Genomic DNA, 12,466 nt, shown 5'->3' with positions numbered 1-12,466 from the left:
CTGACATATGAAACTATAACAAGAGGGCATAGCCTCAAACTTAGGAGCAGATTTAGGACAGAATTGAGAAGGAATTTCTTCACCCAAAGGGTTGTGAATCTGTGGAATTGCATGCTCAGTGAAATAGTTGAGGCTTCCTCGTTTATGTTTTTAAAGCTAACATAAATAATTTTTTGATCAGTAAAGGAATTAAGGGTTATGGTGAGAGGGTGGGTAATTGGAGTTGAGGAACGAAGAGATCAGCCATGATCTTATTGAATGGTGGAGAGGGCTCGAAGGGCCAGATGACCCTCCTGCTTTTTATGTTCTTATGTTACGTTCCTAAACTGCCAATCTTTGCTTCACTGACAGAATCGGACATATAGCACTCTCATGTTATCTAAGTCATTCATGAAATATAATGAACAGTTGAAGTTCCAGCACAATCATTGTCAGACACCATAAGTCTCTCTCTGTCTCTCTGGCAATGTCCTTGTCAATCGTTTCTGCACCCTTTCAGGTTTAGCAACATCCTTCCTGTAGAAAGGCAACCAGACGTTTACGCAGTATTCTAAAAGTGACTTTACCAATGTCCTGTATAGCTACAACATCATGTTGTAACATCTCCTATACCCTGTACTCTGACCAATGATGGTAAATGTGCCAAACAACGCCTTCACCACCCTGTCTACCTGTGACATTGCTTTCAAGAAGCAATGTGCCTGCACCCGAGGTCTCTTTGTTTGAGCAATGCTCCACAGAGCCCTACCATTAACTGTATAAGTCCTACCCTGGTTTGCCACACCAAAATGCAACACCCCCCACATTTATGTAAATTAAACTCCATTTGCCACTTCTCAGCCCATTGTCCTCTGATCAAGGTTCCATTATACTCTTAGATAATCATCTTCACTGTCCATTACACCACCTATCTTGGTGTCATCTCCAAAAATACTAACCATGCCTGCTATATTCACGTCCAAATAATTTATATAAATGATGAAAATTTGCTTCTAATTCAGTGAACTTTAGCTTTATCCTGTTTGTTAAAACTGTTGTATGCCTTCTGGATATTATATAAATTACATTAAAAGACATTGCCCCATCTACAATTTAGTTAGTTCTTCAAAAAATTCAGTTTGATACTTAGATCTAACATATCCTTTAAGACTCTGTGTTAGCTCTCAACTCAAACTACTTGAAGTAGTCTTATCACCTTGTCCTTACTTGCTGATTTCAATAACTTTCCCATAACAGATGTTGTATGAACACACCTAAAATTTCCTGGTTTCTCTTACTTACCTTTCTTAAGTAATAGGTAATATTTGCAGTTCCACAGTTCCCTTGATTTTCTTCTTAAATTGAAGAAGATTATGCTAAAGCATCTGTTATCCCTTATGTGGGGTTTTGTCAGTCTTCGGTGTCACTTTCTTTCCCATCCTACAGTTAACATCTTTCTTATGTTAACCATAATAGATTCCAGTCCTTGATGAATTTTTAATTTACCTTGAATGTTAGGAATATTATCCACCTCCTCTACAGTGCTGACTGATAACTTATTCAATAATCTAGCCATTTTCTTCTTTTCATTTATTGCATTACCCACATTTTTAAAAGACATAACATTTGCTTTGATTACCCTTTTTAATGTAAATATGAATTTAAAGTTTTATTATCCTTGATATCAGTTACAAATTTTTAAAATTCATTTTTGCTGCTGCTGCTCTCTTTTTTTTTGGCCTTTTTAATGTCTGAGTAGCCTGGATATAGACTGCTTTTTGCTTTTTTTTATATACTGCTTTTTTCAGGAGGTAGAGAACTTCTTTGTACCTATTAATGTGCACGTATTTTGATTTCTGTTTTTATAGACAAACTTTTTTTTTTAACGTATTGAGAAGCTTGTCACAATTTTGCAAGCAAAGGCATAGAGTTCCTTGCAGCATTGGAGTTTATCTTGTAGTGTAGGCTAAAAGCTGATAGTTGCAGAACTAAGCCACTATGGCCACTCCTGTCACTTGGGAGGAGGTAATAAATGCAGAATGATGAAGTGACAGAATCATGTTTTGATTGTAAATGTGGACATGGGAAATTGTAAGAGAAAAAGTGAGCTAGGAACTGTTTACGGATGTTTTTGAAAACAACAGTTAAAGGACAATTGTTTCTTCTCTTGCCTTTTCTGCATTGGCAAGATAATTTGATAAGATATCAATACTCTGCTGAAATAGGTAATTTGGATACAATAATAAGCAATCACTGAATTACAGGAACTGCTGTTAAGTAGAATGAAACTTTTCTCCCATTGTGCCTTCAGAGTGTGAAACTCAGCAGTATTTAAATCATTAATATTCTGATTGATCTTATGATTTCAGGGCTGGGAATTTATTGTTAGCTGTGCTGCTCACAAAAGCATCTTCAACTGAAGCCTATGCAATTAGTGGTGAAGTTCAAATGATGGCAGAGGAATCACATAAAATGACAAAAAAGAATGTCTAATAACTAATCTATCCTAAAGGTTTTTAGCTTGCCTTTAATGTAAATAAATGAACAAATAATACAAGATATCTTATTTGAAAACAACATATGTAATGTAATATAATGTAATTTTGCATTTACATTTTTTCATTTTTCTATCAGTTGAAAAATGTATTAGTTGCTGTTTTTGGATTAACAAGGTAAGCTAAGTCTTATTTTGTCTGTCCTTATGCAGCCTCTTAGTAATGCCTACCATGAATTAGCACAAGTGTATGCAACAAATAACCCAGCAGAACTTCGAAATGTGGTGAACAAACACAGTGAAACATTCACGAGAGAGAACAACATGGGACTTGTCAAACAGTGCTTGTCCTCTCTTTACAAAAAGAACATTCAGAGGCTAACAAAGGTAAGGTCTATCCACATAAAACGTACATCATAACTAAAATATCGGTTGCTGAATATGCATGTCTGCATAGCTTTCGTTTGTTCTCAAGTTTTCAATTATAATATTTTCCAGTGTTTTTTTTCCCGAAAAATATCCTTGAAGTCTTTTACTTGGCTTAGATGGTTTGCTTTGTAATTTGTTCAAGTTATTTCAGATACTAAAATGTTGAATTCATTTGTTTCAAAGCACATATCAACTGGGTAGGGGAGTGGGCATAGTGGTAATGTCACTGGACTAGTAATTCAGAAATCCAGACTAATATTCTGTAGACATGAGGTAAAATCCCACCATGGCATCCTTACCTAGTTTTGTCTCCATGCAAATTAGAGTCAGCAATGTGGTTGACTCTTAACTCTCAGGACAAATAGGAGTGGCCTGCCGAGCATGCCCCCAAGCTGTGAATAGGTTCAAAGAAAACTTGTGGATTTGTGCCTCAATGGCTGGGATAAATGTTTGAGGCAAATGTTGGAAAATTAAGACTCTGCCATTGCTATGCTCTGTGCACTGTTAGTTGATCTCATCTGGGAATGTTATTGAGATGTTATGGTTTGAGTTGTGTCTTTTGTGAGTGATCAGGAAATTGGCTGTTAATTTAACAATCAGGAATACTGATAGAGACCCTGGCTGGAAATGTATGAATTGATGCCTTTTGTAGATATCTGGATATTCTGTCAGTATCCAGTTTGAAGACTTACACATGGTTGGAAACTTAAGATGAATCTTTGACTTCCTCAAACATTAATTCCAATAAAAGATAACATTATTTTGGAGGAAGAATTTGGCAAGAAAGTGAAACACAAACTGTATACTCACAAAATACAATTGTGAGTTTCCATACTGAGATCAATTATTTATTAAATAAAATAATTTTAACTTGGTATCATTCAAACTGAATGTTATCAATGGGGAAAATTGATATAATACTTATGAAGACACGGTCCAAGTATAGATGGTTGTTTTAAAATTTGTACTAATGTACGTCCTAGCAGTGGGCATTGGATAATGATTTATATTTTCTTCTTCTGTCCTTTCTCACAGCGCCAGAGACCTGGGTTCAATTCCCGCCTCTGGTAACTGTCTGTGTGGAGTTTGCACATTCTCCCTGTGTTTCCGTGGGTTTCCTCTGGGTGCTCCTGTTTCCTCCCACATTCCAAAGATGTGCAGGTTAGGTGAATTGGCCATGCTAAATTGCCTGTAGTGATAGGTGCATTAGTCAGGGGTGAATGTAGGGGTATGGGTCCAGGTGGGTTGCTCTTCGGAGGCTCGGTGTGGATTTGTTGGGCCAAAGGACCTGTTTCCACACTGTAGGGAAACTAATCTAATCTAAATCCCACCAATTTTGAGGACAACTTTTAACACCCATATCCAAGTTAATTCAGGCATTTTACTTGAAATAGGGACCTTCCAAATCCCTACACCTCTAACAAAAACACACACCATATTTTTAAAGTCTTGAAGGAGTTCGTTCTAAAAAAAAGTGGAAAATTAAGTGTCTTGTTAAAATTCAAGTTCTATTACCACTTCCTAAAATGTAGTTTTGATTTTACGCCATTGAATATTTTGTAATAAATCCAATATCTGCTGTTGTTATTGCTTTAAATTCCTACAAACAATTTCCTTGATTCAAATTATGTAGAGTTTAAAACAAATTGTGTGTAACTGGAACTTGTCTTTTCTTTTTTGAAGACACACCTGGTCAATCAGTAGTATTTCTGACCTTTTCTGTTATGTTAAAACATGTCTCATTTTTCTCTTGCAGACATTTTTGACATTGTCCTTACAAGACATGGCTAGTAGGGTACAATTATCAGGTGCTCAAGAAGCAGAGAAATATGTGCTTCACATGGTAAGGCCTTTTAGATGACAAACTAAGAAAGCAGGCAGTTACCAAAGAGTTTATGTTAACAAAAAATCAAATCCATCAGTCCCTAAAAAAGGAAAGGCAGGTAGATGAAGACATAAAGGTCAATGACATTTTGGATTTATGTAAGTTGGAGCAGAAAATACTGGTCAGACCATAGTTAAACGCTACTCCATGCAGTTTTGAGTTTTCTGTTATGGAAAAAAAGACCTGCATAGTGTACAATGTACATTCATCAATGTTCTGCTAATAATAGAAATTTATAGTTATGAGAGGAGGCTTGAAATATTAGGACTGTTTTCATTAAAACATAATGTGATACGAAAAAGATTCAAAAGAGGACTTTAGAATTGTCCAAGATTTTAATGGCAAAGTACGATTTCACATGGTGGGGAAGTCATTTACAAGGCACCATCAATTTAAAACAAAAATTGCTGGAAAAGATCAGCAGATCTAGCAGCATCTGTGAAGAGTGGTAGTTAGGAAAATGTCGGTTTATTTACAGAAGATAGGGTGGGGGAAGGGGTATTGTTAGCCACTAACAGTCTCCATTAACAACTCTTCACCCTCCTAGCCAGATTGTGATCAACAATTTGTTCAATTGCTCCTCTCTTCCTTTAGTTAGTCTCTCTCTCTCTCTCCCCTCCCCCACAACCCTACCTTCTGTACATAAAGCAACATTTTTGAGGAAAGGTCACCAGATCTGAAACGTTCACGTTGATTTGAATGTCTCTAAATTGACAAGGATATGACAAATAGTGTTCATAAGGATCTGGACTTTGAATGTGTCCACCTATATTTGGTGGATAGATTCAATGGTTCTCATATTTTTCAGCAGGAAATCCCTAAAAATTCTGACACCAGCCGCAAGCTTCTGGGCCAGCTTTAAATCAATTATCTGCCCCAGTCCACCTCCATGTGTCCAAAATTGGATAAACAGAACCAGAACATTTAGCTTCACAAAATGGAGATGGTTATTCAAACTATCATATTATGTTATACATGAGCTTTTCATCAAGGAGGAAGGAATTAAGACTTTCACGTCCAAGTGTCTTAGCTAACACTGAGTTTGGAATCACAGTAAGTTGTGTATGTGGGAAGAACTTGTTTCAAATGGGGATTCAGAATGTTGGCAAATGGAGTTCAATGTGAGGAAGTGGAAAGTCATCCACTCAGGATCTGAATAAGACAAATTGGAATGTTTTCTTCGTGGTGAGAAGCTAGGAATTACACAGAGCAAAGGACTTGGAGCATCCATATATGCAGATTGCCAGAAGTTAATGAGCAGGTTGAAAAATAATCAAAAAAGTTAATTGAATGTTGACCTTTATTTCAAAGGCTGTGAAATTCAAAGGTGAAAAATTATGCTTCATTTGTAGAGCAATGGTCTGGAATAGTATATTCAGTTTTGGACATGGAGCCACAGAAACGAAGTGTTTACCTTGATGAGTATACAAAACAGATTCACCAGAATGGTGCCTGTGTTTCAAGATTTTAAATATGAAACACTCATTTCATCTTACAAGGTTGAGCGGTGATCTAATCAAGGTGTTTCCAAAAATATAGATCAGATAAAGTTGACTTAAACTATGGGTGGAATTTTTCCATTTCTTTATATCTGGAAATGAGCGTGATAGGTGGCCACTGGTGTGCCATCCCTACCACTGATGCAATCTCTGCAGTTGCTCAATAATTAGCTCATTAAGGGTTGATGAATGATCATTAATGTGAATTACAGGCCTCCATACTGGCATCCTGGATCACAAGCGAGATGTACTTGTTTTATACTCTACTAGTGGGGACAAAGCTATCAGAAACAATGACAAAAGTTCGCTTTCAGATATCATTCTCTTGATCCCTGTCCATACCTCAGACTGTCTCTGATTGATGCAATTGAAGGTTTCACCATCCAAACAAAAAAAAGACAAAGCAAGCAGATTGCTCTCATTTCTTGATCGAGAAACTAGCTGCCATTCCTGCCAGCAGGGAGGCAGATGATCAGGAAAGCAGTGAATTGAGGCTATTGATTGATTATCCAGGAAAGACCCTTATTTAGTGGTAGTTGAGTTGGACCATATCATAGAATCACAGAATCCCTACAGTGTGGAAACACGCCATTTGGCCCAACAAGTCCACACTGAACCTCTGAAGAATAACCCAGCTAGACCATTCCCCTACCCCATTGTTTTCCATTTCCCCTGACTAATGCACCTAACCTACACATTCCTGAAGAACTTAGTGAGGTAGTGAAAAGGAGGTGAGTTTCTCTCCAGATGCCAATATGTCACATTATTTCCCCACCTGGAAAGGGGAACATCATGCCCAATGTTCCCAGAAAATACAGTCCAAGAGGTTATAATCTTAAAAGTAGGGCTAGGCCATATAGTGAAATTAGGAAGCACCTTTTCATAAGATGATAAAACAAAATCTGCTGTCTCTTTTTTTTCAAAATACTAATGTTCTGTCAATTGAAATTTTCAAAACTTGATTGCGACTCTTGTTAAGGATTTCGAAGGAACTGGAGCAAAGGTGGATAAATGGAATTGAGGTATTCACCAACTATTATCTTATTGAATGGAGATTTGGCTTTTACAGGCCTTCTCCCTGTTCTTTCTGCTGCTATGTATAACATCTGGCATTTAAATCATTGTTCTAGTTCTGCTGTTTTTAATGTGATGTTGTTTTGGGCAGAATGGGCTCATGTTTAACTGTTTTCTTGCCCTACTGTCTAGTTGGTGAATGCCAGTGGGATATTTTACCCAGTTGATTATGCAACATTTTACAAATCCATTTTCTTCAGCAGAGGTCATTAGCTAGCAATCAGTAAGGAACTCACACTGACCTATTGCTCCATAATGTAGTCAAGAGCCAATTGTAGTGCCTAATCGCTGCTATGACCAGAATATATTGTGATTATATTCCCTCTTGAGGAAATTTATTTTAGTCTTTTTATCTTTGTGAATTAATTTAGTAAAAATTCTTTGTTTCATTTGCTGATGAGAATAATTTGTCTTTGATTTCATGACATTAACTTTCTTTCAGATAGATGATGGGGAAATTTATGCTAGCATTAATCAGAAGGATGGAATGGTCAGTTTCCATGACAACCCAGAGAAATATAATAACCCAGCTATGCTTCTCAACATTGACCATGAGGTAACAAGTAATTTGTCATTCATAACTGAATGCAGACTTTTACAATTGAAACAGTAATGAAATTCACAATCGAACATGTCACTTGCCATAGTCACAATTACTGAGAGTAGCAATACTATAGTGTTCAACTGCCTGAAAGTATATAGAGGATATATGATTAACATCTCTGGGTTCTGATTTATAAATTACATGGAACTGCTGACAGTTATTGCACTATTGTTATTTTCTAGTTAATCATATAATGGATATAGATTGTATCCCCTGACTCTTTATCATATTGTTTGCCTTTCACTTTATCTTCTGTCAAATATGTGCTTTTCTTTTGGCTGAATGGTAAGTGATGTGGCACAAACAGTTGTGAGTTATGAGAAAGAGTTAATATTTCAATACAATATAACTCTTCTTCACAGCTCTCCATGTCTGTTCCCCATTGGGTGGGTCCAAAGGCTTTCTGCTTTCTTGAAAAGAGCCCTCAGCAGGCTCCATCCATTGTCACTTTCCTTTTGTCTCACAAGTTTTTTACTCAGTTTGAGCAACTACGTTCTAACGAGGAGTCATATTGGACTCAAAATGTTAACTCTGTTTCTCTCTCTATAGCTGCTTCCAGATGTGTTGAGTTCCTCCAGGACAGTCTGTTTTCATTTCAGATTTCCAGCATTTTCTGAATTTTCCTTTCTTCCACATGCTAACCATTCTGAGTCCTGGAGTTTCTCTTTAGATTTATTAGTAACTAACTTGTAATTATTACTCCTAGTTTGATATTCATCTGCAAGTAATGTACTAAATGCGAGTTTTATCTTGAGAAAATATTTTGAAATTTGTCCTGTGTTCTTCAGATACTTCTGAAAAACTGAGAATAAAAATTGCTGAAAGAGGAAGAAAATAATATTCCTTGGCATAACTAATTAGTATTGATGTGTAATCCAATTTAGTTTGATGTCATCATTTTGGGCAGAAGATATCAACTTAAACCCAGGTTCTTATGAAAGTTTGAGGTCTTCAAAGAAAGACGTAATGAAGACCTGAAAATGCATTAAAAACATACATTCTGTTCAACATAAACTTTAATGATCTCATTCTGAAAAATGTAATTTTTCGAGTTTGTTTCTAACTATTAAATGTGCTCTTATTTTACATATAGAGTTTCAGTTACTAAGGTTAGCTGAGATTTTCAGAATTTGGGAATTATAGGAACCCAATGGCGAAAATACTGTGACTTTGTGCATTCAATTAGAAACATGAACATGGATATTTATAATTCAAATTGCTGAATCTCAGATGTGTTACCTAATACCAGAGCAAGTCAACTGAAACAAAAAGGAATTGTGTGCTTACGCATGATATTTAATATTTTCAGAATATATTAGTTAATTAGAAAACAGGTCCTGAAAAAGCAAATAATGTGTAATCGCCAAACATGTTTGTTTTATTTTAACCTTTAGATGCAGAAATGTATAGAGTTAGATGAAAAACTGAAAACGATGGATCAGGAAATCACTGTTAATCCTCAGTTTGTACAGAAGGTAAGAAATGGATGGTAGGACTAATTTCATTTACTGTCACGTGGACCACGTGAACATTTATTGCCCGACTCTAGTTGCCCTCAGAGAGTGCAGGTGGACTACCATCTTGAACTGCTGCAATTGTGATTATGGTCACCACACTTTAGTGAAGTTATGAAGGTCTTCAAAGGATGCAGGACATATCACTTTTTTTTAACTGAGATATTTAGATTTTCTTGTGTGTTTATCATTCTCACAAACTTATTTATTGAATGATGCAGTACAATCTAATAATATATTCTGTAGTCGTGTTGACATATTTGGTATTTGGATTCCCACAGAAGCAGATTTGAAAGAATTCAACAATGTTTTGAACAATTAGCCTCTATTAAACATAAAACCACAACATACAGGGTAAGCATTAACTTTGTAGATGCTACAGTATTAAAATAGCCACAAGGCAACAAATATGTTTTAACCAACAAAAGTTCTTTTTTTCAAAACAACTGACATGAGCACACACTCACAGATGCACACACATGTACACGCACTCCCCTTCACATAACTGTCCATCGAATGGTACAGGCCAAGGCTAATGTTCCTCCAACACCTACACAAAATGAAAGCTACCACCTACAGCCTGTTATACGTTAGGATTATTGTAGACCCATCTGATTCGTTAATATTCTGTAGGGAAAGAAATCTACTGCTTTTACCCTGCCTAGCTTATATGTGACTCTCTTTACGCAATGGTGGGATCGATTCTTAATTGTCATCTGAAATGGCCTAGCAAACCACTCAATTCAAGGGTAATTAGGATGGGTAAAAAACATTCCGTGAAAGCCTAGAAAACAAAATCTCATTTAAAATTAACAACTGATGCACACAGTTCTTCACAATAACATTCAGGCAGTATTACATGATGAAAGGATATAGTGAATTTATACAGTCTTAAATGAGGGATCACACATTTATTTGTAAGGAATTCATTACCTCAGTGATTGCAAGTTTTCCTGACTCCCAGTTAGCTGAGTGTTTCTTTGTTGATAGGTTTAAAATTGTTCTCTTCCCTTTGCAGCTTCTCTTGCTCCACTCTCCAAACCTTTTTGCAGCTGCCCCTCATGCAGCGTCTTCCTTTTGCTATGTGTCTCACTTGAAGCTTTCTTCCTCCAATGTCTATCATGTAGCTTCCTTCCTACTACACTTTTGCATCCCTTTTGGGGTCTCCTCCTTCCAATCCTGTATCTTTCAGCAGGCAGCACGTTCCGATGAAAATCCCTCATGCAATCTCTTCCTTACTGTACAAATCTTTGATAGCCTCTTTCTCCTGCGCTTCCCCTTTGCCCCTTCTTGCAGCCGCCTCCTCTTCTGTCTCCTATCATGCCCTTCATTGTGAATCACCTAATGCCACCACTTATTTGCCTCACTGCTCCTGTAATGAACTGGTCAGTGAGAAACAGTTATAACTCCTCACTGATTCTGACCTTTCTATTTATGTGGTGACATTTCTCAGATTGGTCACCCCCAATTTTAGTTTTCCCAGGTGTTTGGGGATTGGTGGGCTAATTCATCTGCATACTTTGAGAGTTGATGTCGAGGAAATTAACCATAATGGTTCCAAACATAAAATTTAGATGTAAGGTTAGATTGGTGAAGCTGGTTGCGAAGGAGGTTGAAGGGTGATTTGCTCGATGTGTGCAAGCTCATGATAGATTGATATATCATAGCCATTGAAAAACGGCCCTCATGAGCTTCCTTTTGCAAAGATTAAGGAATATAGATTGGAGGCTTTTGGCAAGGGGGGAATGTAAGGAAGAATGTTTTATGCAGCAAATGAGAACCTGCAACATTCTGTTCCCATGGGGATGGTGGAAGTGGGAGATGATCAGTGGTTTCAGTCTGGAATCAGATGGGCACTTGAGAAAAATAAGCATGTGTATCTAAAGGGACAGTGGGGGATAGACTTTGCTCTATAAAGCATCAGCATTGATGGCATGCAGGCCAAGTGGCCTCCCACTCTGTCATGATAACTCTGATATTGCTAACAGCAGGGTACTTTGAGAATTTGCAGACGTTTCTAGTCCTGCGGCAATGGAGGAGGGCCAGTTATATATCCAGGTGAAACTAGATCAAAATGAATCAGAAATTTCTAAAATAGCGATGGGTTTGACAAGCTATTGGTTCAATAAGTGATGGAAAATATTATTTTACTGCACTTAATACTTTACATTTGTCATAATGTAACTTGGAAGCAACTGCTTTTTGCTAAAACATTTCATGCTATAATAAGCTAACTAATATCACAATATAGTGTTAAGTTAGGAACCATTCTTCAGTAGCTCTATGAATAGAAGGTATAGAAAATCTTATGATATGTTATTTTTATGACTTGTTTTTCTAGAGCATGGGCACCCAGGAAGATGATGTAGGAAGCAAGGCATCGAGTTATTCATAAAAAATATCCTAAACAGTCTGTGAGAGCTGCGGCAACAAAAAGATATAAATTTAAAAGGTGCATTTGATTCATCAGCAAGATTTTAAAAAAAAGGAAACTGAGGGATGAATGGATTTAGTCGTGTGAGCATCAGGAAGAAAATCAACTGTTGGTTTTGATCAGAAGCTTCCCTCTGTTGTTATTGCTTTCAGAACTGTTTTGGCAAAAAAAATCTCCTGGGTAGGAACAAATCTGTCGCTGTTTTATATATCACTGTTTCACGGTTAACAGTATAGCTGTGTTAAATAAAACCGAACTTTGTTTCTTCATTTTGTTTCTTTGCTTTTTCTTCATTTTCTGAGTCCCAATGGAAAGTACCGGAGAAGTATTCAAGAAGATTTAACTCCAAGCAAATACTGGGATTAACATACTAAACTGATTTAATTGGGCTTATATGAAAATAGAGCAATACAAATAACATTGTTTTCAACTTGTGTTCTTGTTTTGCTTATGGGATGCAGTTCTTATCAGCATAATGGTTTGGGAATATTTCAAGATTAATCCTGGCAGCTTAAATGGACTCAAACTATTTATAAAAATTTAGGTGGAGGAGC

General features: G+C 36.7%; 1 protein-coding gene across 2 annotated transcripts in view; it reads left to right on the top strand.

The window, feature by feature from the left end:
* The window catches only part of cops3 (COP9 signalosome subunit 3), a 42,926-nt gene extending 30,745 nt beyond the window's left edge, over window positions 1-12,181 (top strand). For both annotated transcript variants that reach the window (XM_072559912.1, XM_072559911.1), the window contains exons 8-12: window positions 2,687-2,860; window positions 4,659-4,745; window positions 7,803-7,916; window positions 9,359-9,439; window positions 11,820-12,181. In XM_072559912.1, coding sequence (XP_072416013.1) covers window positions 2,687-2,860; window positions 4,659-4,745; window positions 7,803-7,916; window positions 9,359-9,439; window positions 11,820-11,873 — 510 coding nt within the window. In that variant the 3' untranslated portion in view covers window positions 11,874-12,181. The remainder of the gene's footprint in view (window positions 1-2,686; window positions 2,861-4,658; window positions 4,746-7,802; window positions 7,917-9,358; window positions 9,440-11,819) is intronic.
* Window positions 12,182-12,466: the final 285 nt, after the last annotated feature.

The sequence above is a fragment of the Chiloscyllium punctatum genome, chromosome 40, assembly GCF_047496795.1.
Source record: "Chiloscyllium punctatum isolate Juve2018m chromosome 40, sChiPun1.3, whole genome shotgun sequence".
NCBI classification, from domain to species: Eukaryota; Metazoa; Chordata; class Chondrichthyes; order Orectolobiformes; family Hemiscylliidae; genus Chiloscyllium; species Chiloscyllium punctatum.
Note: the sequence above shows the minus strand (reverse complement) of the source record. Positions and strands in the feature narration are given on the sequence as shown.